Genomic DNA, 24,838 nt, shown 5'->3' with positions numbered 1-24,838 from the left:
CGCAACACATGACCCCAAACTGTTCACACCCCTCTTGTTGCCGGAGAGAAAATTTTGCTTTTTTCAAACGAATGTCCTGCAATTCTACACATTTTGCCATGTCTTATGTGTGTTCATATGATACCAGGAGTCGAGGCCCCTGTGCATGTAATCTGGCCATGATAACTACAAGATTTACACAAATATAATTATATTTGTGTAAGTCATACTGTAGGTTTTGATCTGAATCGAAAGAAGCTGAGAAAAGCAACAGAAGATGCAAGTGGAATGACTACTGTATGATTCCATCCAGTTTAAACCGTGACTGACTATTCCATTATTCTCTATAAAAATGGCCGCCCCAGCACAATTCTATTTTTACCATCTGCGGTGGATTGGTGTTGGCAGCTGCCGAAGATCACATCGTTGACAAGAGGATTATATAGCTGTCTTGTCACTATGGCAACGGTTGGCCTGGGACCTTTTGGGGTTTCTGACAACTGTCTGTAAACTGTCTTCAAAGGAAGACAGCTGTTGGCGGATTCCATTTAAATCACTGTCACCGATAGAGCTGTGGTGCTACACCAAGATCTGATGGAGAGGTGGAGAGATTTGGGTGAAAGAGGGATATTAGGTTTTAACATATACACTGAGTGCCTTGCAAAAGTATTCATCCCCCTTGGCATTTTTCCTATTTTGTTGCCTTCCAACCTGGAATTAAAATAGATTTTTTGGGGGGTTTGTATCATTTGATTTACACAACATGCCTACCACTTTGAAGATGCAAAATATTTTTTATTGTGAAACAAACAAGAAATAAGACAAAAGAGCATAACTATTCACCCCCCCCCCCCCCCCAAAGTCAATACTTTGTAGAGCCACCTTTTGCAGCAATTACAGCTGCAAGTCTCTTGGGGTATGTCTCTATAAGCTTGGCACATCTAGCCACTGGGAGTTTTGCCCATTCTTCAAGGCAAAACTGCTCCAGCTCCTTCAAGTTGGATGGGTTCCGCTGGTGTACAGCAATCTTTAACTCATACCACAGATTCTCAATTGGATTGAGGTCTGGGCTTTGACTAGGCCATTCCAAGACATTTAAATGTTTCCCCTTAAACCACTCAAGTGTTTCTTTAGGAGTATGCTTATGGTCATTGTCCTGCTGGAAGGTGAACCTCCGTCCCAGTCTCAAAACTCTGGAAGACTGAAACAGGTTTCCCTCAAGAATTTCCCTGTTTTTAGCGTCATCCATCATTCCTTCAATTCTGACCAGTTTCCCAGTCCCTACCGATGAAACATCCCCACAGCATGATGCTCTGCCACCACCATGCTTCACTATGGGGATGGTGTTCTCGGGGTGATGAGAGGTGTTGGGTTTGCGCCATACACAGCGTTTTCCTTGATGGCCAAAAAGCTCAATTTTTGTCTCATCTGACCAGAGTACCAGGGTGAATACTGTCGCAAGCCACTGTACCCCCCCCCCCCCCCCCCACACACACACACCTGGTCAGTCTATGTCATGGAAAGAGCAGGTGTTCATAATGTTTTGTACGCTCAGTGTATACTGTACCTCAGAATATTAGGACTATAGGATGCCTAGGAAAAGGATGTGTGGTAACTCTTTACTCTAGGTGTCCTGTCTTTGTTATAATGTGTTATGTAGCTGTTATAAAGGCTTTATAAATGCATTCATAAGGACACCTACAGTAAAGTGTTACCGGATGTTTAATGCATAGTACAGGTACAGTAGATTCTGTAGGCTATGTTTAATGTATACCGTATGCTGAATGTAAAAATGTTTGTGGCTTGTTGCAATTTCTGAGTATGAACATTTGCATAATTGTCTCATCATAGGAAATATTGATTTGCTGATGCATACATATCCCCAGATGGACAATGACGTAGCTGTTGACGAGCCAACAGCATTGCATTGACGACACACACACACACACACACATACTTATCCAGCAGTACTAATTAGTTTCTCACTGCCAAGTAACAGACACAGAGAGCAGAGCAGGTCTCTCTCCACTGCCTTCCTTTGATCCCATGCCATACAAGCTCCAGGTGTTACCTTCCATCCAATCCAAGGTCCAGTTGTTAACTTCCATCTAGTCCAAGCTCCAGGTGTTACCTTCCATCCAATCCAAGGTCCAGTTGTTACCTTCCATCTAGTCCAAGCTCCACGTGTTACCTTCCATCCAGTCCAAGGTCCAGTTGTTACCTTCCAACAAGTCCAAGCTCCAGGTGTTTCCTTCTATCTAGTCCAAGCTCCAGGTGTTACCTTCCAAGCACCCCTAGTAACATGGCTTACTCTCTGTATTTACATTTTTCATTTAGCAGACACTTATCCAGAGCGACTTAAGCAGGCTTTATGATTATGAAACTGAATGTGGATATTTACTGGATATTGTAGAGGCTAACCCAGTGGGGTTGATATTGATATTTGAATTGTTAAGTACGTTTTTAATATATATTTTAGTGACCATGCAGAAAAACATGTCTTTATCTGATTGTAATCTGTGTTTCTGACAACAACCACAATATTACATTTTTCAGGGGCCTCTGTCGTCATAAAAAGTTGTGTGAGAGAGACCGGGAGAGAGAGATACTGAGAGGGAGGGAGAGAATGCATACAGTAGAGAGATTTCATAAGAAGGAGCCTCACTAACTTCTCTGTTCACTGAGAAGTTAGTGAGAGAGAGAGCTCTAGTCTACAGTAGAGAGGATAGAGAGAGAGCTCTAGTCTACAGTAGAGAGGATAGAGAGAGAGCTCTAGTCTACAGTAGAGAGGATAGAGAGAGCTCTAGTCTACAGTAGAGAGGATAGAGAGAGAGCTCTAGTCTACAGTAGAGAGGCGTACTGGAGTCAGATGGACCTTTGTAGTATCTGAACTTCATCTTCAAACGCAGCAGTGACAACGTGATATAATATTCTGTCACATATGCACATTGCAGAAAGCACACAGCATGCAGGAAAAATGTAACCTTTATTTATGCATAGAAGTCCCATTGATCCCTGCTTCAAATCCTCTGGCAGAATACTGTTTTGTAGCAAACAGACAGACAGAAAGGATTTTGCATGTTGCTGTAGGGCTCTTTCGTTAAGAACGGCTCAAAACTTAGTTTTGTATGACAATACGGGATATCGCACCAATATGAGACAATTACGTATTTTCGTAATTAATGGTAGGGCACCATTTTACAATAACAGTTTTGTTTTGGAAAGCTACATTGGGTAAGACTATCAAATCAATCAATCAAATTTTATCTGTCACACGCTCCGTAAACAACAGGTGTAGACATTTACATTTTAGTCAGTTAGCAGACGCTCTTATCCAGAGCGACTTACGGTTAGTGCATTCATCTTAAGATAGCTAAGTGGGACAACCACATATCACAGTCATAGTAAGTACATTTTTCATCAATAAAGTAGCTATCAGCAAAGTCAGAGGTAGAGTCGGGGTGAGTAGGGGGTCGAGGGTGGGAGGGTGCTGTGAGATTATTTAAGATACTCTTTGAAGAGGTAGGGTTTCAGATGTTTTTGGAAGATGGACATGACTCTGCTGTCCTAGCTGCTGGGGAAAGCTTGCTCCACCATTGGGGTGCAAGGACAGAGAAGAGCTTTGACTGGGATGAACGGGAGCTGCCTTCCCGTAGGGGTGGGAGGGCCAAGAGACCAGAGGTGGCAGAACGGAGTGCTCAGGTTGGGATGTAGGGTTTGAGCATAGCCTGAAGATAGGGAGGGGCAGCTCTTGCTGCTCTGTAGGCAAGTACCATGGTCTTTTAGTGGATGCAAGCTTTGACTGGGAGCCAGTGGAGTGTGCGGAGGAGCGGGGTGACATTGGATAACTTGGGAAGGTTGAACAACAGGCGGGCTACAGATTTCTGGATAAGTTGTAGGGGTTTGATGGCACAAGCGGGGAGCCCAGCCGACAGCGAGTTGCAGTAGTCCAGATGGGAGATGGTAAGTGCCTGGATCAGGACCTGTGCCGCTTCCTGTGTACGGATCTTGTAGAGCATGAACCTACAGGAGCAAGTCACTGCTTTTATGTTTGCAGAGAACGACATGGTGTAGTCCAGGGTCATGCCAAGGTTCTTTGCAATCTGGGAGGGGGACACTGTGGAGTTGTCAAGCGTGATGGAGAGGTCTTGAAGCGGGCAGGTCTTCCTCGGGAGGAAGAGTAGCTCTGTCTTGTCGAGGTTGAGCTTGAGGTAGTGGGCCGACATCCAAGCTGAGATATCTGCCAGACGCGCAGAGATGCGTGTCGCCACCTGGGTGTCAGAAGGGGGGAAGGATAAAAGTAGTTGAGTGTCATCCGCATAGCAATGACAGGAGAGACCATGTGAGGATATGACCGAGCCGTGTGACTTCGTGTATAGAGAGAAGAGGAGAGGGCCTAGAACTGAGCAATGGGGGACACCAGTCGTGAGAGGACTTGGTGCAGACACATCACCTGGTAGGAGCGGCCTGCCAGGTAGGATAAAGTCCAAGAGTGTGCAGAGCTTGAGATGCCCAGCCCTGAGAGGGTGGAGAGGTGGATCTGATGGTTCATGTTGTCGAAGGCAGCGGATAGATCTAGGAGGATGAGAACAGAGGATAGAGATTTAGCGGCTTAGGCTAACAGTGAAATGCTTGTTTACGGGCCCTTACCAACAATGCAGAGAAAAAAATTGAAAAATCAAAAAATAATATTAGGAATAAATACACATTGAGTAACGATAACTTGGCTTTATACATGGGGTACCAGTACCGAGTCGATGTGTAGGGGTAGGAGGTAATTGAGGTAGATACAGTGCATTCGTAAATTATTCAGACCCCTTGACTTTTTCCACATTTTGTTACGTTACAGCCTTATTCTAAAATTGATTACATTGTTATTTCCCTCAGCAATCTACACACAATACCCCATAATGACAAAGCAAAAACAGGTTTTTAGACATTTTTGCAAATGTATTAAAAAAAAAAAAGAAATATCAAATTTACATAAGTATTCAGACTCTTTACTCAGTACTTTGTTGAAGCACCTTAGGCAGCGATTACAGCCTTGAGTCTTCTTGGCTATGACGCTACAAGCTTGGCACACCTGTATTTGGGGAGTTTCTCACATTCTTCTCTGCAGATCCTCTCAAGCTCTGTCAGGTTGGATGGGGAGCGTCGCTGCACAACTATTTTCAGGTCTCTCCAGAGATGTTCGATCGGGTTCAAGTCCGGGCTCTGGCTGGGCCACTCAAGGACATTCAGAGACTTGGCTGTGTGCTTAGGGTCATTGTCCTGTTGGAAGCTGAACCTTCACCCCAATCTGAGGTCCTGAGCACTCTGAAGCAGGTTTTCATCGAGGATCTCGCGGTACTTTGCTCCGTTCATCTTTCCCTCAATCCTGACCAGGAAGAGTCTTGGTCGTTCCAAACTTCTTCCATTTAAGAATGATGGAGGCCACTGTGTTCTTGGGGACATTCAATGCTGCAGAAATGTGTTGCTACCTTTCCCCAGATCTGTGACTTGACACAATCCTGTCTCAGAGCTCTACGGACAATTCCTTCGACCTCATGGCTTGGTTTTTGCTCTGACATGCACTGTCAACTGTGGGACCTTACAGTGTACAGCAATCTTTAAGTCATATCACAGATTCTCAATTGGATTGAGGTCTGGGCTTTGACTAGGCCATTCCAAGACATTTAAATGTTTCAAATAAAATAAAATTTGATTGGCCACATGCACCGAATACAACAGGTGTAGACATTACAGTGAAATGGTTACTTACAGCCCTTAACCAACAAAAAAGAGCAGAAGTAAAATAAAACAACTTTAGGGAGGCTATATATACAGGGGGGTACCGGTGCAGAGTCAATGTGTGGTGCACCGGCTAGTTGAGGTAGGTGAGGTAATATGTACATGTGGGTAGAGTTAAAGTGACTATGCATAAATAATTAACAGAGTAGCAGCAGCGTAAAAAGATGGGGTGGGGGTGGGGGGGAAGTGCAAATAGTCGGGGTAGCCATGATTAGCTGTTCAGGAGTCTTATGGCTTGGGGGTAGAAGCTGTTGAGAAGTATTTTGGACCTAGACTTGGCACTCCGGTACCGCTTGCCGTGCGGTAGCAGAGAGAACAGTCTATGACTAGGGTGGCTGGAGTCTTTGACATTTTTGAGGGCCTTCCTCTGACACTGCCTGGTATAGAGGTCCTAGATGGCAGGAAGCTTGGCCCCAGTGATGTACTGGGCCGTACGCACTACCCTCTGTAGTGCCTTGCGGTCGGAGGCCGAGCAGTTGCCATACCAGGTGGTGATGCAACCTCCTCCCTAGAGAGCTTTGTATGCGTCTCTGTGTGTGGAGTAAAGGTGGTCTAGAGTTTTTTTCCCTCTGGTTGCACATTTAACATGCTGGTAGAAATTAGGTAGAACTGATTTAAGTTTCCCTGCATTAAAGTCCCCGGCCACTAGGAGCGCTGCCTCTGGATGAGCGTTTTCCTGTTCACTTATGGCCTTATACAGCTCATTCAGTGCAATCTTAATGCCAGCATTGGTTTGCGGTGGTAAATAGACAGCTATGAAAAATATAGATGAAAACTCTCTTGGTAAATAGTGTGGTCTACAGCTTATCATGAGATACTCTACCTCAGGCGTGCAAAACCTTGAGACTTCCTTAGTATTTGATTTTGTGCACCAGCTGTTGTTTACAAATATACACAGACCGCCACCCCTTGTCTTAGCGGAGTCAGCCGTTCTATCCTGCCGATGTAGCGTATAGCCTGCTAGCTGTATGTTGTCCATGTTGTCGTTCAGCCACGACTCGGTGAAACATAATATATTACAGTTTTTAATGTCCCGTTGGTAGGATAACCGTAATCTTAGGTCATCTAATTTATTCTCAAATGATTGAACATTGGCTAATAGGATTGATGGAAGAGGCAGTTTACTCGCTCACCGTCGTATCCTTACAAGGCACCCCGACCTACGTCCACGATATCTCTGTCTCTTTCTCATGCGAATGACAGGGATTTGGGCCTTGTCGGGTGTCTGTAGGATATCCTTCGCGTCCGACTTGTTGAAGAAAAAATCTTCGTCCAATACGAGGTGAGTAATCGCTGTCCTGATATCCAGAAGCTCTTTTTGGTTATAAGAGACGATGGCAGAAACGTTATGTACAGAATAAATTACAAATGCCGCGGAAAAACACACATAATAGTACAATTGGTTAGAGGGCTGTAAAACGGCAGCCATCTTCTCTGGCACCATTCTAGTTACGAGTGTTGCTTTAGCGGTATGCTTAGGGTCATTGTCCTGCTGGAAGGTGAACCTCCGTCTCAGTCTGAAATCTCTGGAAGACTGAAACAGGTTTCCCTCAAGAATTTCCCTGTATTTAGCGGCATCCATCATTCCTTCAATTCTGACCAGTTTCCCAGTCCCTGCCGATGAAACATCCCCACAGCATGATGCTGCCACCACCATGCTTCACTGTGGGGATAATGTTCTCGGGGTGATGAGAGGTGTTGGGTTTGCGCCAGACATAGCGTTTTCCTTGATGGCCAAAAAGCTCAATTTTAGTCTCATCTGACCAGAGTACCTTCTTCCATATGTTTGGGGACTCTCCCACATGCCTTTTGGCAAACACCAAACATGTTTGCTTATTTTTTTCTTTAAGCAATGACTTTTTTCTGGCCACTCTTCCGTAAATCCCAACTCTGTGGAGTGTACGGCTTAAAGTGTTCCTATGGACAGATAGTCCAACCTCCGCTGTGGAGCTTTGCAGCTCCTTCAGGGTTATCTTTGGTCTCTTTGTTGCCTCTCTGGTTAATGCCCTCCTTGCCTGGTCCGTGAGTTTTGGTGGGCGGCCCTCTCTTAATGGTGCTCCGTGGGATGTTCAAAGTTTCTGATATTTTTTTATAACCCAACCCTGATCTGTATTTTTCCACAACTTTGTCCCTGACCTGTTTGGAGAGCTCCTTGGTCTTCATGGTGCCGCTTGCTTGGTGGTGCCCGTTGCTTAGTGGTGTTGCAGACTCTGGGGCCTTTCAGAACAGGTGTATATATACTGATATCATGTGACACTTAGATTGCACACAGGTTATTTAACTAATTATGTGACTTTTGAAGGTAATTGGTTGCCCAGATCTTATTTAGGGGCTTCATATCAAAGGGGGTGAATACATATGCACGCACTACTTTTCCGTTATTTATTTTTTATAATTTTTTGAAACAAGTAATTTTTTTCATTTCACTTCACCAATTTTGACTATTTTGTGTATGTCCATTACAAATAAAAATCCATTTAAATTACAGGTTGTAATGCAACAAAATAGGAAAAACGCCAAGGGGGATGAAAACTTTTGCAAGGCACTGTATATAGACAGGTGTGTGCCTTTCCAAATCATGTCCAATCAATTGAATTTACCACAGGTTGACTCCAATTAAGTTGTTGAAACATCTCAAGGATGGTCAATGGAAACAGGATGCACTTGAGCTGAATTTTGAATCTCATAGCAAAGGGTCTGAATACTTATGTAAAAAGGTATTTCTGGTTTTTATTTTTAATACATTTGCAAATAATTCTAAAAACCTGTTTTCACTTTGTCGTTATGGGTTGTAGTGATGAGGGAAATAAAGTATGTAATCAATTTTAGAATAAAGCTGTAACGTAACAAAATGTGGAAAAAGGGAAGGGGTCTGAATACTTTCCGAAGGCACTGTATGTACAGTGGGGGAAAAAAGTATTTAGTCAGCCACCAATTGTGCAAGTTCTCCCACTTAAAAAGATGAGAGAGGCCTGTAATTTTCATCATAGGTACACGTCAACTATGACAGACAAAATGAGAAAAAAAAATCCAGAAAATCACATTGTAGGATTTTTAAGGAATTTATTTGCAAATGATGGTGGAAAATAAGTATTTGGTCAATAACAAAAGTTTCTCAATACTTTGTTATATACCCTTTGTTGGTAATGACACAGGTCAAACGTTTTCTGTAAGTCTTCACAAGGTTTTCACACACTGTTGCTGGTATTTTGGCCCATTCCTCCATGCAGATCTCCTCTAGAGCAGTGATGTTTTGGGGCTGTCGCTGGGCAACACGGACTTTCAACTCCCTCCAAAGATTTTTAATGGGGTTGAGATCTGGAGACTGGCTAGGCCACTCTAGGACCTTGAAATGCTTCTTACGAAGCCACTCCTTCGTTGCCCGGGCGGTGTGTTTGGGATCATTGTCATGCTGAAAGACCCAGCCACGTTTCATCTTCAATGCCCTTGCTGATGGAAGGAGGTTTACACTCCAAATCTCACGATACATGGCCCCATTCATTCTTTCCTTTACACGGATCAGTCGTCCTGGTCCCTTTGCAGAAAAACAGCCCCAAAGCATGATGTTTCCACCCCCATGCTTCACAGTAGGTATGGTGTTCTTTGGATGCAACTCAGCATTCTTTGTCCTCCAAACATGACGAGTTTAGTTTTTACCAAAAAGTTCTATTTTGGTTTCATCTGACCATATGACATTCTCCCAATCGTCATCTGGATCATCCAAATGCACTCTAGCAAACTTCAGACGGGCCTGGACATGTACTGGCTTAAGCAGGGGGACACGTCTGGCACTGCAGGATTTGAGTCCCTGGCGGCGTAGTGTGTTACTGATGGTAGGCTTTGTTACTTTGGTCCCAGCTCTCTGCAGGTCATTCACTAGGTCCCCCTGTGTGGTTCTGGGATTTTTGCTCACCGTTCTTGTGATCATTTTGACCCCACGGGGTGAGATCTTGCGTGGAGCCCCAGATCGAGGGAGATTATCAGTGGTCTTGTATGTCTTCCATTTCCTAATAATTGCTCCCACAGTTGATTTCTTCAAACCAAGCTGCTTACCTATTGCAGATTCAGTCTTCCCAGCCTGGTGCAGGTCTACAATTTTGTTTCTGGTGTCCTTTGACAGCTCTTTGGTCTTGGCCATAGTGGAGTTTGGAGTGTGACTGTTTGAGGTTGTGGACAGGTGACTTTTATACTGATAACAAGTTCAAACAGGTGCCATTAATACAGGTAACGAGTGGAGGACAGAGGAGCCTCTTAAAGAAGAAGTTACAAGTCTGTAAGAGCCAGAAATCTTGCTTGTTTGTAGGTGACCAAATACTTATTTTCCACCATAATTTGCAAATAAATTCATTAAAAATCCTACAATGTGATTTTCTGGATTTTTTCTCTCTCAATTTGTCTGTCATAGTTGACGTGTACCTATGTTGAAAATTACAGGCCTCTCTCATCTTTTTAAGTGGGAGAACTTGCACAATTGGTGACTGACTAAATACTTTTTTCCCCCACTGTACATATACAGCTGAAGTCGGAAGTTTACATACACTTACGTTGGAGTCATTAAAACTTGTTTTTCAACCACTCCACAAATTTCTTGTTAACAAACTATAGTTTTGGCAAGTCGGTTAGGACATCTACTTTGTGCATGACACAAGTAATTTTTCCAACAATTGTTTACAGACAGATTATTTAACTTATAATTCATTTTATCACAATTCCAGTGGGTCAGAAGTTTACATACATTAAGTTGACTGTGCCTTTAAACAGCTTCCAGAATATGATGTCATGGCTTTAGAAGCTTCTGATAGGCTAATTGACATCATTTGAGTCAATTGGAGGTGTACCTGTGGATGTATTTCAAGGCCTACCTTCAAACTCAGTTTCTCTTTGCTTGATATCAAGGGTAAATCAAAAGAAATCAGACAAAAAAAAAGTCATCCTTGGAAGCAATTTCCAAACGCCTGAAGGTACCACGTTCATCTGTACAAACAATAGTACGCAAGTATAAACACCATGGGAGAACGCAGCTGTCATACCGCTCAGGAAGGAGACGCATTCTGTCTCCTAGAGATTAACGTACTTTGGTACGAAAAGTGCAAATAAATCACAGAACAACAGCAAAGGACCTTGTGAAGATGCTGAAGGAAACAGGTACAAAAGTTTTTATATCCACAGTAAAACGAGTCCTATATCGACATAACCTGAAAGGCCGCTCAGCAAGGAAGAATCCACTGCTCCAAAACCGCCATAAAAAAGCCAGACTACGGTTTGCAACTGCACATGGGGACAAAGATCACACTTTTTGGAGAAATGTCCTCTGGTCTGATGAAACAAAAATAGAACTGTTTGGCCATAATGACCATCGTTATGTTTGGAGGAAAAAGGGGGTCGCTTGCAGGCCGAAGAACACCATCCCAACCGTGAAGCACAGAGGTGGCAGCATCATGCTGTGGGGGTGCTTTGCTGCAGGAGGGACTGGTGCACTTCACAAAATAGATGGCATCATGAGGAAGGAAAATTATGTGGATATATTGAAGCAACATCTCAAGACATCATTCAGGAAGTTAAAGCTTGGTCGCAAATGGGTCTTCCAAATGGACAATGACCCCACGCATACTTCCAAAGTTGTGGCAAAATGGCTTAAGGACAACAAAGTCAAGGTATTGGAGTGGCCATCACAAAGCCCTGACCTCAATCCTATAGAAAATGTGTGGGCAGAACTGAAAAAGCGTGTGCGAGCAAGGAGGCCTACAAACCTGACTCAGTTACACCAGCTCTGTCAGGAGGAATGGGCCAAAATTCACCCAACTTATTGTGGGAAGCTTGTGGAAGGCTACCCGAAATGTTTGACCCAAGTTAAACAATTTAAAGGCAATGCTACCAAATACTAATTGAGTGTATGTAAACTTCTGACCCACTGGGAATGTGATGAAAGAAATAAAAGCTGAAATAAATCATTCTCTCTACTATTATTCTGACATTTCACATTCTTAAAATAAAGTGGTGATCCTAACTGACCTAAGACAGGGAATTTTTTACTAGGATTAAATGTCAGGAATTGTGAAAAACGGAGTTTAAATGTATTTGGCAAAGGTGGATGTAAACTTCCGACTTCAACTGTAGGTAGAGGTAAAGTGACTAGACAACAGGATAGATGATAAACAGTAGCAGCAGCATATGTGATGAGTCAAGAGTTAAGGTGCTGACAGACAGTGCACAGTAGATGGGTTGGCCCATTCATTTTCAACGAAGCCTAGGTGGGGGCCAAAATTCTATCCAGGCTGAGTGGTCGCCGGTGCACGTGCCCATGGAAGCCGTTCATCCGAGATGGAGAAAATAGGATTTTGCTCTATTTTTAAAGTTGTTGGCATTGTTTTCCAATCACAGTATAAAACGTAGCCTGCGTTGTGATACGTCAGCAAATATGTCCAACAGCAGGACCAGCTAACTTGCCCACTCTAGCTAGCTAGCTGGCTAACACTATCAGTTTACAGAGTCATGTTTAACAATAAAAATCAAAAAAATGTAATCCATGTTTTTATTAATAATTTCTGTTGCATATAAATACGTTTTTATGCATGCTTGTGGTGTTAAAGCAATTCTTTTTTCGCACATCAATAACATTTGTTTATTTCGTTGCTATGGTCACCGGCGGCTGTCGCCCTCGCGTGTGTGTGAAGCCGCTTTGAAAATAGGGACAAGTGGTGTACTTGGCGATATTCCGCTGTCTGTCTGAAAAGCGCTTTTTTGCAAAAAGGGTCAATGCGGATAATCCGGGTAACTATTTAGCAGTCTTATGGTTTTGGGGTAGAAGCTGTTCAGGGTCCGGTTGGTTCCAGACTTGGTGGATCGGTACTGTTTGCTGTGCGGTAGCAGAGAGAACAATATATGACTTTGGTTGCCGGAGTCTTTGACCATTTGTAGGGCCTTCCTCTGACACCACCTGGTATAAAGGTCCTGGATGACAGTGAACTTGGCCCCAGTGATGTACTGGGCCGTACACACTACCCTCCGTAGCGTCTTGCAGTTGCCAAGCAGTTGTCATACCAAGCGGTGATGCAGCCAGTCAAGATGCTCTCAATGGTGCAGCTGTATAACCTTTTGAGGATCTGAGGGCCCATGCCAAATCTTTTCAGCCTCCTGAGGGGGAAGTGGCGTTGTCGTGCCTTCACGACTGTGTTGATGTGTGTGGACCATATTAATTCCTTAGTGATGTGGACAGCCAGGAACTTGAGGAACTCCGTTCCACTGCAGCCCCGTCGATGTGGATGGCATCAATTCATGTTAGAGTACATTCCCAGGTTTTTTGTCTCTTCTGTGGATGGTAGCTGTTCTCTCTCTAAGTCATACATCTCCTATTAACTGAGGTATTATGACACCAAAGACAAAATGCACAAAGTAAAAACATTTACTTGGATCTACTTCAATTCTGGACACAGTTCCACGTAATGGAAACAGATTATTGTTTTAGATTACCTTCTTAAATCGCTGGTGCTACCCAAACTATAGAATTGAGAAATAAATGGTCAAAAACGTGTCTTATTCAATTATTCATACCTCTGTCCCAAATTTCCCACTGTCTCTCTTACAGCCTGTTTGAGTTCAGTGTGTACTGGCAGCTATCTATTGTTCCACAGGAATCTTATCTCTAACCCAAACAACCGAAGACTTAAACACGAAAGCAGTGGACCAGGCCTTGAAGAGTGAGCAGCCTCTAATTTAATATCAGTCCCAATGGCGCCGGAAGCTTATAATAAATCCTGCTATGTCCTCCGACGAACCATCAAACAGGCAAAGCGTCAATACAGGACTGAGATCGAATCGTACTACACCGGCTCCGATGCTCGTCGGATGTGGCAGGTCTTGCAAACTATTACAGACTACAAAGGGAAGCACAGCCGCGAGCTTCCCAGTGACATGAGCCTACCAGACGAGCTAAATTACTTCTATGCTCGCTTCGAGGCAAGTAACACTGAAACATGCATGAGAGCATCAGCTGTTCCGGACGACTGTGTGATCACGCTCTCCGTAGCCGATGTGAGTAAGACCTTTAAACAGGTCAACATTCACAAGGCCGTAGGGCCAAACAGATTACCAGGACGTGTACTCCGAGCATGTGCTGACCAACTGACAAGTGTCTTCACTGACATTTTCAACCTCTCCCTGTCTGAGTCTATAATACCAACATGTTTCAAGCAGACCACCATAGTCCCTGTGCCCAAGAACACTAAGGTAACCTGCCTAAATGACTACCGACCCGTAGTACTCACGTCTGTATCCATGAAGTGCTTTGAAAGGCTGGTCATGGCTCACATCAACACCATTATCCCAGAAAACCTAGACCCACTCCAATTTGCATACCGCCCCAACAGGTCCACGGATGATGCAATCTCTATTGCGCTCCACACTGCCCTTTCACACCAGGACAAAAGGAACACCTATGTGAGAATGCTATTCATTGACTACAGCTCAGCGTTCAACACCATTGTGCCCTCAAAGCTCATCACTAAGCTAAGGACCCTGGGACTAAACACCTCCCTCTGCAACTGGATCCTGGACTTCCTAACGGGCCGCCCCCACGTGGTCCTCTGTAGCTCAGCTGGTAGAGCACGGCGCTTGTAACGCCAAGGTAGTGGGTTCGATCCCCGGGACCACCCATACACAACAAAAAAAAAATGTATGCACGCATGACTGTAAGTCGCTTTGGATAAAAGCGTCTGCTAAATGGCATATTATTAGATAACAATGCATCCGCCACGCTGATCCTCAACACGGGGGCCAGTCCCCTCCTGTACTCCCTGTTCACTCATGGCTAGGCACGACTCCAACACCATCATTAAGTTTGCCGATGACACAACAGTGGTAGGCCTGATCACCGACAAAGACGAGACAGCCTAGAGGGAGGAGATCAGAGACCTGGCCGTGTGATGCCAGGACAACAACATTTTTACATTTGAGTCATTTAGCAGACGCTCTTATCCAGAGCGACTTACAGTTAGTGAGTGCATACATTTCATACAACCTCTCCCTCAATGTGATCAAGACAAATGAGATGATTGTGGACTACAGGAAAAAGAAGAGGACCGAGCACGCCCCCATTCTCATCGACGGGGCTGTAGTGGAGCAGGTTGAGAGCTTCAAGTTCCTTGGTGTCCACATCACCAACAAACTAACATGGTCTAAACACACAAAGACAGTCGTGAAGAGGGCATGAAAAATCCTATACCTCCTAAGGAGACTCAAAAGATTTGGCATGGGTCCTCAGATCCTCAAAAGGTTCTTCAGCTGCACCATTGAGAGCATCCTGACTGGTTGCATCACTGCCTGGTATGGCAACTGCTCGGCCTCTGACCGCAAGGCACTACAGAGGGTAGTGCGTATGGCCCAGTACATAACTGGGGCCAAGCTTCCTGCCATCCAGGACCTATATACCAGGCAGTGTCAGAGGAAAGCCCTCAAAATTGTCAGACTCCAGCCACCCTAGTCATAGACATGGCAAGCGGTATCGGAGCACCAAGTCTAGGTCCAAGAGGCTTCTAAACAGCTACTACCCCCAAGCCATAAGATTCCTGAACATCTAATCAAATGGCTACCCAGACTATTTTTTTGTGTGATTTTGTTTTGGTATTCTTTCATAAAACTGCATTGTTGGTTAAGGGCTTGTAAGTAAGTATTTCACTGTAAGGTCTACACCTGTTGTATTCAGCGCATGTGACAAATAAAATGTGATTTGATTTGAATGCTCAATCCCTCTGTCTTCCTTCTTCAAATTACTAAGATATTGCATTATTGGAGTGCTATCTGAAAGCCAATTACCATTAACTTTGTTACTTTCACTAGTCTCCATATCAGTTTCCTTCAACTAGGACTCCCTTCTTCACAATAGGAAGACCTTCTCAAACTACTACTACTAATACACACGGATCACTCTCAAACAACGTTCTGCTTTTCCCCCTATTGCAAGTTTTAAAACAAAACAAACATGATAGCTTTCTCCATATTGGAAGGCATTGTTTTCATTTTAGTCTACCCTGACAATGTTACTCTATATATTTATTTCAAATTTGCTTCCACTTATTAAATGTCTATTATTTTAAGATTAACATGTAATGCTTTGGAGGGATCAATATGTATTCACTGGGCTGGCACTGTCTATCAGTCCCCTGTAGATGGCATGGTGCTCCGTCCATAATAAGTCTCTACCTAGCAAGTTAAACGGGTGAGTAGGTGAATACAGAAAATAGTTAGTTCTATTTAACAGGGTATGGGGTTTATTTCGAAATGTATTACCAGGGTGGAGGAAATCTCATAAGCATTTATACTTTTATTGGTTAGGGGTAAGTCAAGTCCCGTACAACCTTAGCTTTCTCAAATAATCCATAAAGGGACCACTCTGACATTCCTCAGAATACTTTTTACACCACTGTACAAGTTGTATATTATTATTATTTTTTCTATTGTTACTTCACCAGATCTCTAGTAACCCATTATACAAATATTATGTTACTTTATCTCTAGTAACCCATTATACACTTGTGTTACGTCACAAATTCCCCCTCTAAGGCCTGCATCGCAGTGCTAGCTGTGCCACTAGAGATCCTGGTTCGAGTCCAGGCTCTGTCGCAGCCGGGAGACCCATGGGACGGCGCACAATTGGCCCAGCGTCGTCCAGGTTAGGGGAAGGGTTTGGCCGGCAGGGATGTTCTTGTGGCGGGCTGGGCGCAATGGACGCTGACACGGTCGCTAGGTGTACAGTGTTTCCTTTGGTGCGGCTGGCTTCCGGGTTAAGCGGGCATTGGGTCAAGAAGCAGTGCGGCTTGGCTGGGTTGTGTTTCGGAGGACGCACGGCTCTCGAACTTCGCCTCTCCCGATTCCATACGGGAGTTGCAGCGATGGGACAAGACTGTAACTACCAATTGGATACCATGAAATTGGGGAGAAAAAAGGGGTAAAAAAAAAAAGATTTCCTCCTCAATATCAATGTTCTATTCATACAGGGGTTTGAATATTCACTCTTGTGTTCTATTTAACAGCATATTCGGGAATAGTAGTTTCTCCTTTCATATCTCCACATACATAATAAAATTATGCCATCAAACTCCACTGATGAGTCATGTTATCCTCATGTAATCTAAAGTCATGTTACCCTCAGAGACCCTCATTACTAATCGAGACATGTTACGTATGAGATTTCTGAGACATGTTATCCTCTACCTGTAGATCCAATGGCGGTGGTGGACAGAACCCTAGATAACGTTACAGATCGAAAAACACAGCTCACACAGTACTGGTTGGGCCATTCATTCACCTCTTTCACACGTGAGCTAGTCCCCTGACAGCTCTCGTTCACTCAGTAATTTATAGCTACATTTCTTATTATCCCATTTTCAATCAGCTTATTATCCCTATTTCAATTTTGTTATCCAAATTTCAATCAGTTTAATATCCACATTTCAATCCAAATTTCAATCAATTTATTACCCACATTTCAATCAGCTTAATATGTCATATCTCACAATCACACAACACTTAGTACTATTCCCAAACACACTCGGTAACCTCCCTTATTACCCCATGTGCATCTTCAACTATGCTCTTGTCGTTACTTGCTATGCACCATATTGTACATATTTAATAACACCACGTATTCAAAAACACCTCGTGTTATTTGTAGTGGCTGCATACCACATAGATATTTCTTATAAATGCCTACAGACAGCTGTCAACGGGGCTTTCCATGGTACCGTTACGCCCTTGCTGTCACGGTTTCGGCCGAGGCTGCTCCTCCTCCTTGTTCGGGCAGGCTTCGGCGGTCGTCGTCTCCGGAGTACTAGCTGCCACCGTTCTTTGTTTTCGATGTTTGTTTGGTTTGGTCTGTTTGGTACACCTGTTCATGTTTAGTGTTGATTATGTGTCCTATAAGTTCTCGTTGTTTCTGTCATGTGTTGTGTGTAATTGTTTCGCCGGTCAGCAGGAGCTGTGATTTAATTCTCTCCGTTTGTTTATTGAGAGTGTCCGCACTTGTGTGCGCATTAGTTTGTACTTTGTGGTTTACGCAGTGTGCGTAATTTTTACTTGCCTCCGGCTCGTTTGTAGCCGTTTGTTTTTCGTGTCTTTACTAAATACTTTTTTGACGAAGCCTCTGTGTCCGGCGCTTGATTCCCACACCACATCCACGCTCGAACTGACACTTGCTCTAGTCTAGTGAATAGCCTTCTCTCTATAAGACTATGGGTATCTTTTTATGCGTTACTCGCCTTAATTGAATAAAATAAAATAAAAATGTATACAGATTAGTTTAATTTGACTTACTGAAATCAGTTGCCGTCCCTCAATTGTTTGCGGATGATGTGTCTCCTCCTGGGCAGCTCACAGTAAGGGTCTGGTCTGGGCGGGTCTCGTCGTCTTTTGGTCAGATGGGAATTTCCCTAACGCTTCATAAAATGCGGCACCGGTTTTCCACGCTGACCCCCACTGGAAAGCTCCGCAGGCAGAATCAATCATCCCTTTCGTGACGCCAAATTGTCGTGGAAATTCTTACACAAGGACACTCAAAGTCAATCTTAAATTAATAATTGTTTGTTATCAGTGCGCTGGAGAAGTTCCAACAAACTTGATGCACCATAGTGAATGTCTGTCAGGAGCTCTAACGGGGCAGTCCCATTTAGTTCCCTTATATACTGGTTACAGACACGTTACATAGGCATAGTTCATAGGGTTGGATCCGGCATGTGTCTGGCACCGTCTCCTATCTTAACTTAAAGAACATATTCTGGGCATTCTGCCAGATAGTCTAAAGGAGGAGGTCATGACGGCCCCCCTCATATCTTTACCAGGTACAGGCAGGAACCAAGGATTGTTTATGACACCAAAGCCAAGATGCAGAAAGTAAAATTTCCATCACAGCGTTGTGCCACTAACCAAAAGGTCACTAGTTCGAATCCCAGAGCTGACATGGTGAAAAATCTGTCGATGTGCCCTTGAGCAAGGCACTTAACCCTAATTGCTCCAGGGTCGCCGTTGATAATGGCTGACCTTGGCCGTGACCCCACTCTGCGAGGGTGTCTCAAAAAACAAATTTCCAATTCACACATGCGTATAATACACACTTGTACATGTATGAAATAGGACAAATATAAGCGCCCAACAAATTAATATTGTTATTATGATACTGTGCGCAGGAAATAACAGTATACTTTGTATGGCTAGGCTGCTTTGAGAAATGGCTTCTATTGTAGTGGTGACAGGTCCTTACTCATGAGCTACTGCTCCCTCCCGCCCCCTTTCCCAGTGAAGAGGTGTTGATGTCGGTCTACCCCCATTGAGAGAGAGAGGGGCAATTAAATGTTTTTTTGTCATACCTGAGGTATACCACAGCTGTCAGGCAATCAGCATTCAGGGCTCGAACCACCCAGTTTATAATAACTTTTCTTCTAAAATAAAACCATACCTCCTCGGATTTCTTTTAGCAAAAATAAGCATGAAATTCAAATAGCTTTTTACACAGAAAACTGAACAAACCCTCCCTCCATTTCCCCATTGGAGTAGAACTAATTGGTAAGGCATATGGCTATTGTTATTTTGCAGAGAGCAGGGATTGGTTCTAAAGAATAGAAAGTTTGTATGTGTGCACGTGTGAGAGAAAGAGCGCGAGCTGACCTTTTCTAACCTTTTTTACTTTAGTTTATTTATTAAATATTTTCTTAAAACGGCACAGTTGGTTAAGGGCTTGTAAGTAAGCATTTCACGGTAAGGTCTACACCTGTTGTATTCGGCGCATGTGACAAATAGAATTTGGCCTCCCGAGTGGCGCAGTGGTCTAAGGCCACTGTGATATATAGCCAATATACCACGGCTAAGGGCTGTATCCAGGGACTCCGCATTGCGTCGTACATAAGAACAGCCCTTAGCCGTGGTATATTGGCCATATACCACACCTCCTCGGGCCTTATTGCTTTAATATACATCATTAAGCGAAAGGATCATATTGTGTTTCTAATGCAATGATGGCAATTTGCAGTGTCATATATATACAGTAGATCAGTGTTCAGATAGAAACACAGTGCATTCGAGCGTATCTGCCAGGAGATTAGTGATGTCTGCTGTCATGGATCATAGTGACAACAATACTTTATCACTACGCTCTGTAATGACTGATGCTATTACACACACTACACACACTTGGCAGATAGGAAAAATCTATACAAACCGGTGTGGCTGCACTCTGAAGTGGGGAGAGAAATTACATTTAAACTTTGTTAACTGCTATCACCTGCTGCAATGATGTGAAATTCCATTTCAGCATGGAACTCATTGAGGCAATCATTTTTTTGTATCAGATGCAGTTAGGGGACTGTTGTACTTTGTCAAATACTGTTGGCATTGCAGAATATTATAGGTGGTGTCTGATTTGGAAAATAGTAGCATCAAGTTATCATCTTCCAGAAAAATATGTGTGTAACCGGTATGTATTGCACTGAAACAATATGAAGAACTCCAGAGATTACTGTACTGGTAAGTGCTCCATAGATCAAAATAAGGAAATTATTTTACAATAAGCTATTATTTTGGTTCAAATGTTATTTCTGTAATCATGACATTCATTTACATCTTATGGCAGGCAGCCTTACTCAATGAGACGCCCTTCACGCTTTAATTTGAATAAACGGGTTTGGATTTCTTTGAGCAAAAATAAGCATGAAATTCAAATAGCTTTTTTACACCAAAAAAATGGCCAAACCCTCCATTTCCCCATTGGAGTAGAACTAATTGGTAAGGCATACGGCTATTGTTATTTTGCAGAGAGCAGGGATTGGTTCTAAAGGATAGAAAGTGTGCACGTGTGAGAGAAAGCGCAAGAGCTGACCTTTTCAATCAGATGCAGTTCTATCAACATAAGCAGTCTTGTTAAACCTTGTTACACTTCACATAGTCTCTCCATTGACAGCCCACAGAATGGCTTCTCTCCTAACCTTATAAAGCTGCACAATAGCCTGTCGAAAATGTAAGCTCTGCATTATCAATCTGTAGAGCTCAACAGATTTATAATGCAGAGATTAATTTTTTGACAGGCTATTGTGCAGCTTTACCGTAGGAGTTGGCTATACAGCACAAACAGATCTGGGACCAGGCTACTACTCTGCTGAGACTCAGAACGAAGAATGCGGATTGCTTCCCACTCCAGGGCTGTGTCCCAAATGGCACCCTATTCCCTATATAGTACACTACTTTTGACCAGGGCCCATAGGGCTATGGTAAAAAGTAGTGCACTATGTAGGGAATAGGGTGCCTCGACTAACCTATAACCCCCCACATTGACTCAGTACCAGTACCCCCTGTATATAGCCTCATTATTGTTATTTTGTTGTGTTACTTTATTTTATTTTTTTACTTTAGTTGATTTAGTAAATATTTTCTATTTTCTTAAAACTGCATTGTTGGTTAAGGGCTTTTAAGTAAGCATTTCACGGTACACCTGTTGTATTCAGAGCATGTGACAAATAAAATTAGAAGGGAACTAACAGTAAATTGGCAGTTGAATATGTGTTGTTATTAGGCCTACTGACTATCAATACTGATAGTGGCTAATATTTATATGATAGAAATAGGAAACAGAGAAAGTCAGGGTAGCCTATAATTAAGACATTTCAGAGCGCCCATCCCTGCAAGTTAAAAGGCCATTTCATCAACTTTACTGCTTTAGTTTGCTGCCATGTGACTGGTTTCACATTTGTCTCCAGCGATTATAAGGTAAAATAAAATATAAATAAACAAGTGTCATTTATATTTACAATTCCCTGATCCAAACGGATTACTCATTTACCTAGCTCTTATCAATAGCTCTTATCAAGTTATAAATTACAGTGCATGGAGAATGGTGTTATTTCTATTGAAAATAAACACAGTAGATGCTTTTTCCACATGGAACCGGTAAGTTCGCTAGACCTTAATCAGGGTTTCCTCACGCGTAGGTGGTGGAATTATGGTCAGAATACGGTGTATCTGTAGACACACCTCCGCCACAGCTTCATTTATTCCATCTCCACCCCAAACAAATAGCAGGTGAATAGCATGCTATTCTCATGCTTAAATTCAAGGTCAGAATACGTGTAGAGAGAATAGTGCATAAAATGGGAACTATATCAGCCCTATTTCCTCTTTCCTCTAAACACGCGCACACGCAAGCACACGCACACTCGTGCAATCACGCATGTGTGCACACGCACACACACACACAACCCGAGAGGCTGTCTTTTTCGCTGTCTGTCGCACATACACAGTTCCTCACAAACGGCTTGTCACTTTGGTTCTTGAATCTTCTTTTCTATGGTTGTCCTCAAAGATTAAGGAGACCTCTTTCTGAACCTTAGTGGATATTTGATGCATTGTTATTGTTGTATTAGAAATAGGAGAAGATTTTAGCGATCAACAAGCTTTGATGACTTGACTTACTGTATGTACAGTATTTCAGGTACTTCCATTATGTAGAGTTACACATTTCAACACATTGATGTTGTAATACTGGATCAATTCCTGAAGTCTCCCATCTGTTAACTTGTGTCCTTAAATGCAAATTATCCTTCTCTGTGAAGCTAACTTTCTCGGATTCTTCCATAGCCGCAGGAAGTTGTTTGGGGGTGGGGGTTGCTGTAAAAATGTTTGCTTTATTTTTCACGGGCTGCTATAGCACCCTCAGCAGCCCTACTTCCTGTGGCTATGGACTCTTCTCTAAATGTTCTAAACATCCGCCCTTCCTTGTCTTTCCTTGTCTTGTCTTTATTTTTCCAGCCCTGCTTTACGCCACCATCTTCGGTAACGTCACCACCATCTTCCAGCAGATGTACGCCAACACCAACCGCTACCATGAGATGCTGAACAGCGTCCGTGACTTCCTCAAGCTCTACCAGGTGCCCAAGGGGCTGAGCGAGAGGGTCATGGATTACATCGCCTCCACCTGGTCCATGTCCCGGGGCATAGATACTGAAAAGGTATCTCAAACTGTAAGCCAGACATTCATTACCTTGACATTCATTACCCCCTCCCCCCCCCTGTGTTGGTTGGTTTTCCTGCATGGTAGCTTCCGCAGCTAGCTGGCCCCTTTGTATTGTGGTTGTGGTGGTGATTGTGACTCTGTGTTTTGTTGTGCTGGACCAGTCCACTTGGGGTGGGGTGTAGGGGAGGGGATGGTGTTGAGTTAATGGATAATGCTCTGTAATACTGCTATATTAACAGATTATCATAATTAGTCATGACAGCTGGTGTTAGTTTATGACAACTGACTTTACCATGTTTTGACACAAACTTTGTCTGATTAGAAAACTGCTTCAGCTAATTAATGGTGCAATATGAGATAATCAGATTAGATCATTTGATGTGACATGGTTTGAAACCAATTTTAAGCATAGCCTACAGAAAAAAACAGTGACAAAATGAAATGTAAGAAATGTGTCCAATAAGTAAAGCATTTAGTAAATCCGTACTGTATTTACTAAATGCTTTACTTATTGGACACATTTCTTACAGTTGGCCTTTTGGGGCTGCCTCAACACTGATAGCTGGGGTGAGTAGGTGTAGTTTGGTACCGATTTTGGCCCATTCCAATGCTGTATGCTTTGGGATTGCCTCAGTGTCAGCAGAAAGCAACACTATGTAAGCTTCCAGGCACATTTCTCCCACAGAGCAGAGAGAATTGATGAGGGAAGGAGGGTAAAATCCTTTAAGGATTCTCTGCTATCGCACACTGACTCACCTCAGCCTCTCAGGAGTTTAACTGTGGCTGTTGCTGTGACAACAACAGCATCCCAGCCAGGCCTGTAGAGAGGAGGCTGGTTTGATTGGCAGTTTTTGGGGATTCTTTGTATGATCTGCTCACATACTCAACTAACCGTAACCAATACCACTAACCTTAAGACACAGTTGGGGTTACTCTATTCACTTATAATTCCTGTTTATTTAAGACCGAAAAAGCTGATTTACAGAACAGGATTAAAACATTGATTTACTGTTGTATTTTCTAAGTGCTCCTCTAACTTGTACTTTTACCCAATGAGCACCATAACTGTATGATGATGATGATGATGATGGTGGTATTTATGTTGTTGATGTTGTTATTATTATAAAGATGAACAATCTTGATGATGATGATGATGGTGGTATTTATGTTGTTGATGTTGTTATTATTATAAAGATTAACAATCTGTTTTTGGTTGGTTGCCATGATGCGACACCCTTAGAATATTTCAAGATAAAGATGGAAGGAAAAGTCACAAGAGAGAAGAGGATTTTAAAGTAACGTACCAAAATGCTATCATGGCTTCCAGTCAGAAACTTCTGGTTCACCAAAGGCAATGAGTGTGGAAGGTGACACAATTTGGCTATTTAACTCAACCCTCTTGTTCTCTCTCTCTCTCTCTCTCTCTCTTTCCTCTCTCCTTCTCCTCTTCCCCTCCCAGGTATTGCAGATATGCCCTAAGGACATGAGGGCAGATATCTGCGTCCACCTGAACAGGAAAGTCTTCAAAGAACACCCTGCGTTCAGGTTGGCCAGTGACGGCTGCCTGCGTGCCCTGGCCATGGAGTTCCAGACTATCCACTGTGCCCCTGGTGACCTCATCTACCATGCCGGAGAGAGCGTGGACAGCCTCTGTTTCGTGGTGTCAGGATCCCTGGAGGTCATCCAAGACGACGAGGTGGTGGCCATCTTAGGTGAGTACTTGTTCATTGTACAGTATGATGAAGTAGGCTTACATGGTAGCCATTTTGGTTGAGTTGGCTGTCAATTGTACAGTATGTGGTGGTGGCCATTTTGGGCGAGTTGCTGTTGAGCCGGTGCACATTGGTCCCGTGGTGGTCATTTTTGCTTGGATTTCACTGTGGTGGATTTCTCTAGTTGGCTTTAGCTCAAGACAGGACTGCTCGCTATTAAAATGTGAATATCTTTTTTATGTGGTTATTTGATAACTCGCTTGCAAATCTTTTGACAAGTGAATGAAAACCTCTACTCAAATTGTAAGCATGGGAAAAAGTGATATATTGAGCAGAAATAGCCTCAATATTAGTTCTGAGAGACTAATCA

General features: G+C 43.2%; 1 protein-coding gene across 2 annotated transcripts in view; it reads left to right on the top strand.

The window, feature by feature from the left end:
• LOC311145301 (voltage-gated delayed rectifier potassium channel KCNH1-like) overlaps window positions 1-24,838 on the top strand; it is a gene marked incomplete at both ends in the record, with an annotated part of 122,059 nt that overhangs the window by 31,098 nt on the left and 66,123 nt on the right. For both annotated transcript variants that reach the window (XM_084181536.1, XM_084181535.1), the window contains 2 exons: window positions 22,552-22,751; window positions 24,216-24,468. In XM_084181536.1, the coding sequence (XP_084037662.1) occupies window positions 22,552-22,751; window positions 24,216-24,468 (453 nt within the window). The remainder of the gene's footprint in view (window positions 1-22,551; window positions 22,752-24,215; window positions 24,469-24,838) is intronic.

Source organism: Coregonus lavaretus (genome assembly GCF_964263955.1).
Source record: "Coregonus lavaretus genome assembly, chromosome: 1".
NCBI classification, from domain to species: Eukaryota; Metazoa; Chordata; class Actinopteri; order Salmoniformes; family Salmonidae; genus Coregonus; species Coregonus lavaretus.
Note: the sequence above shows the minus strand (reverse complement) of the source record. Positions and strands in the feature narration are given on the sequence as shown.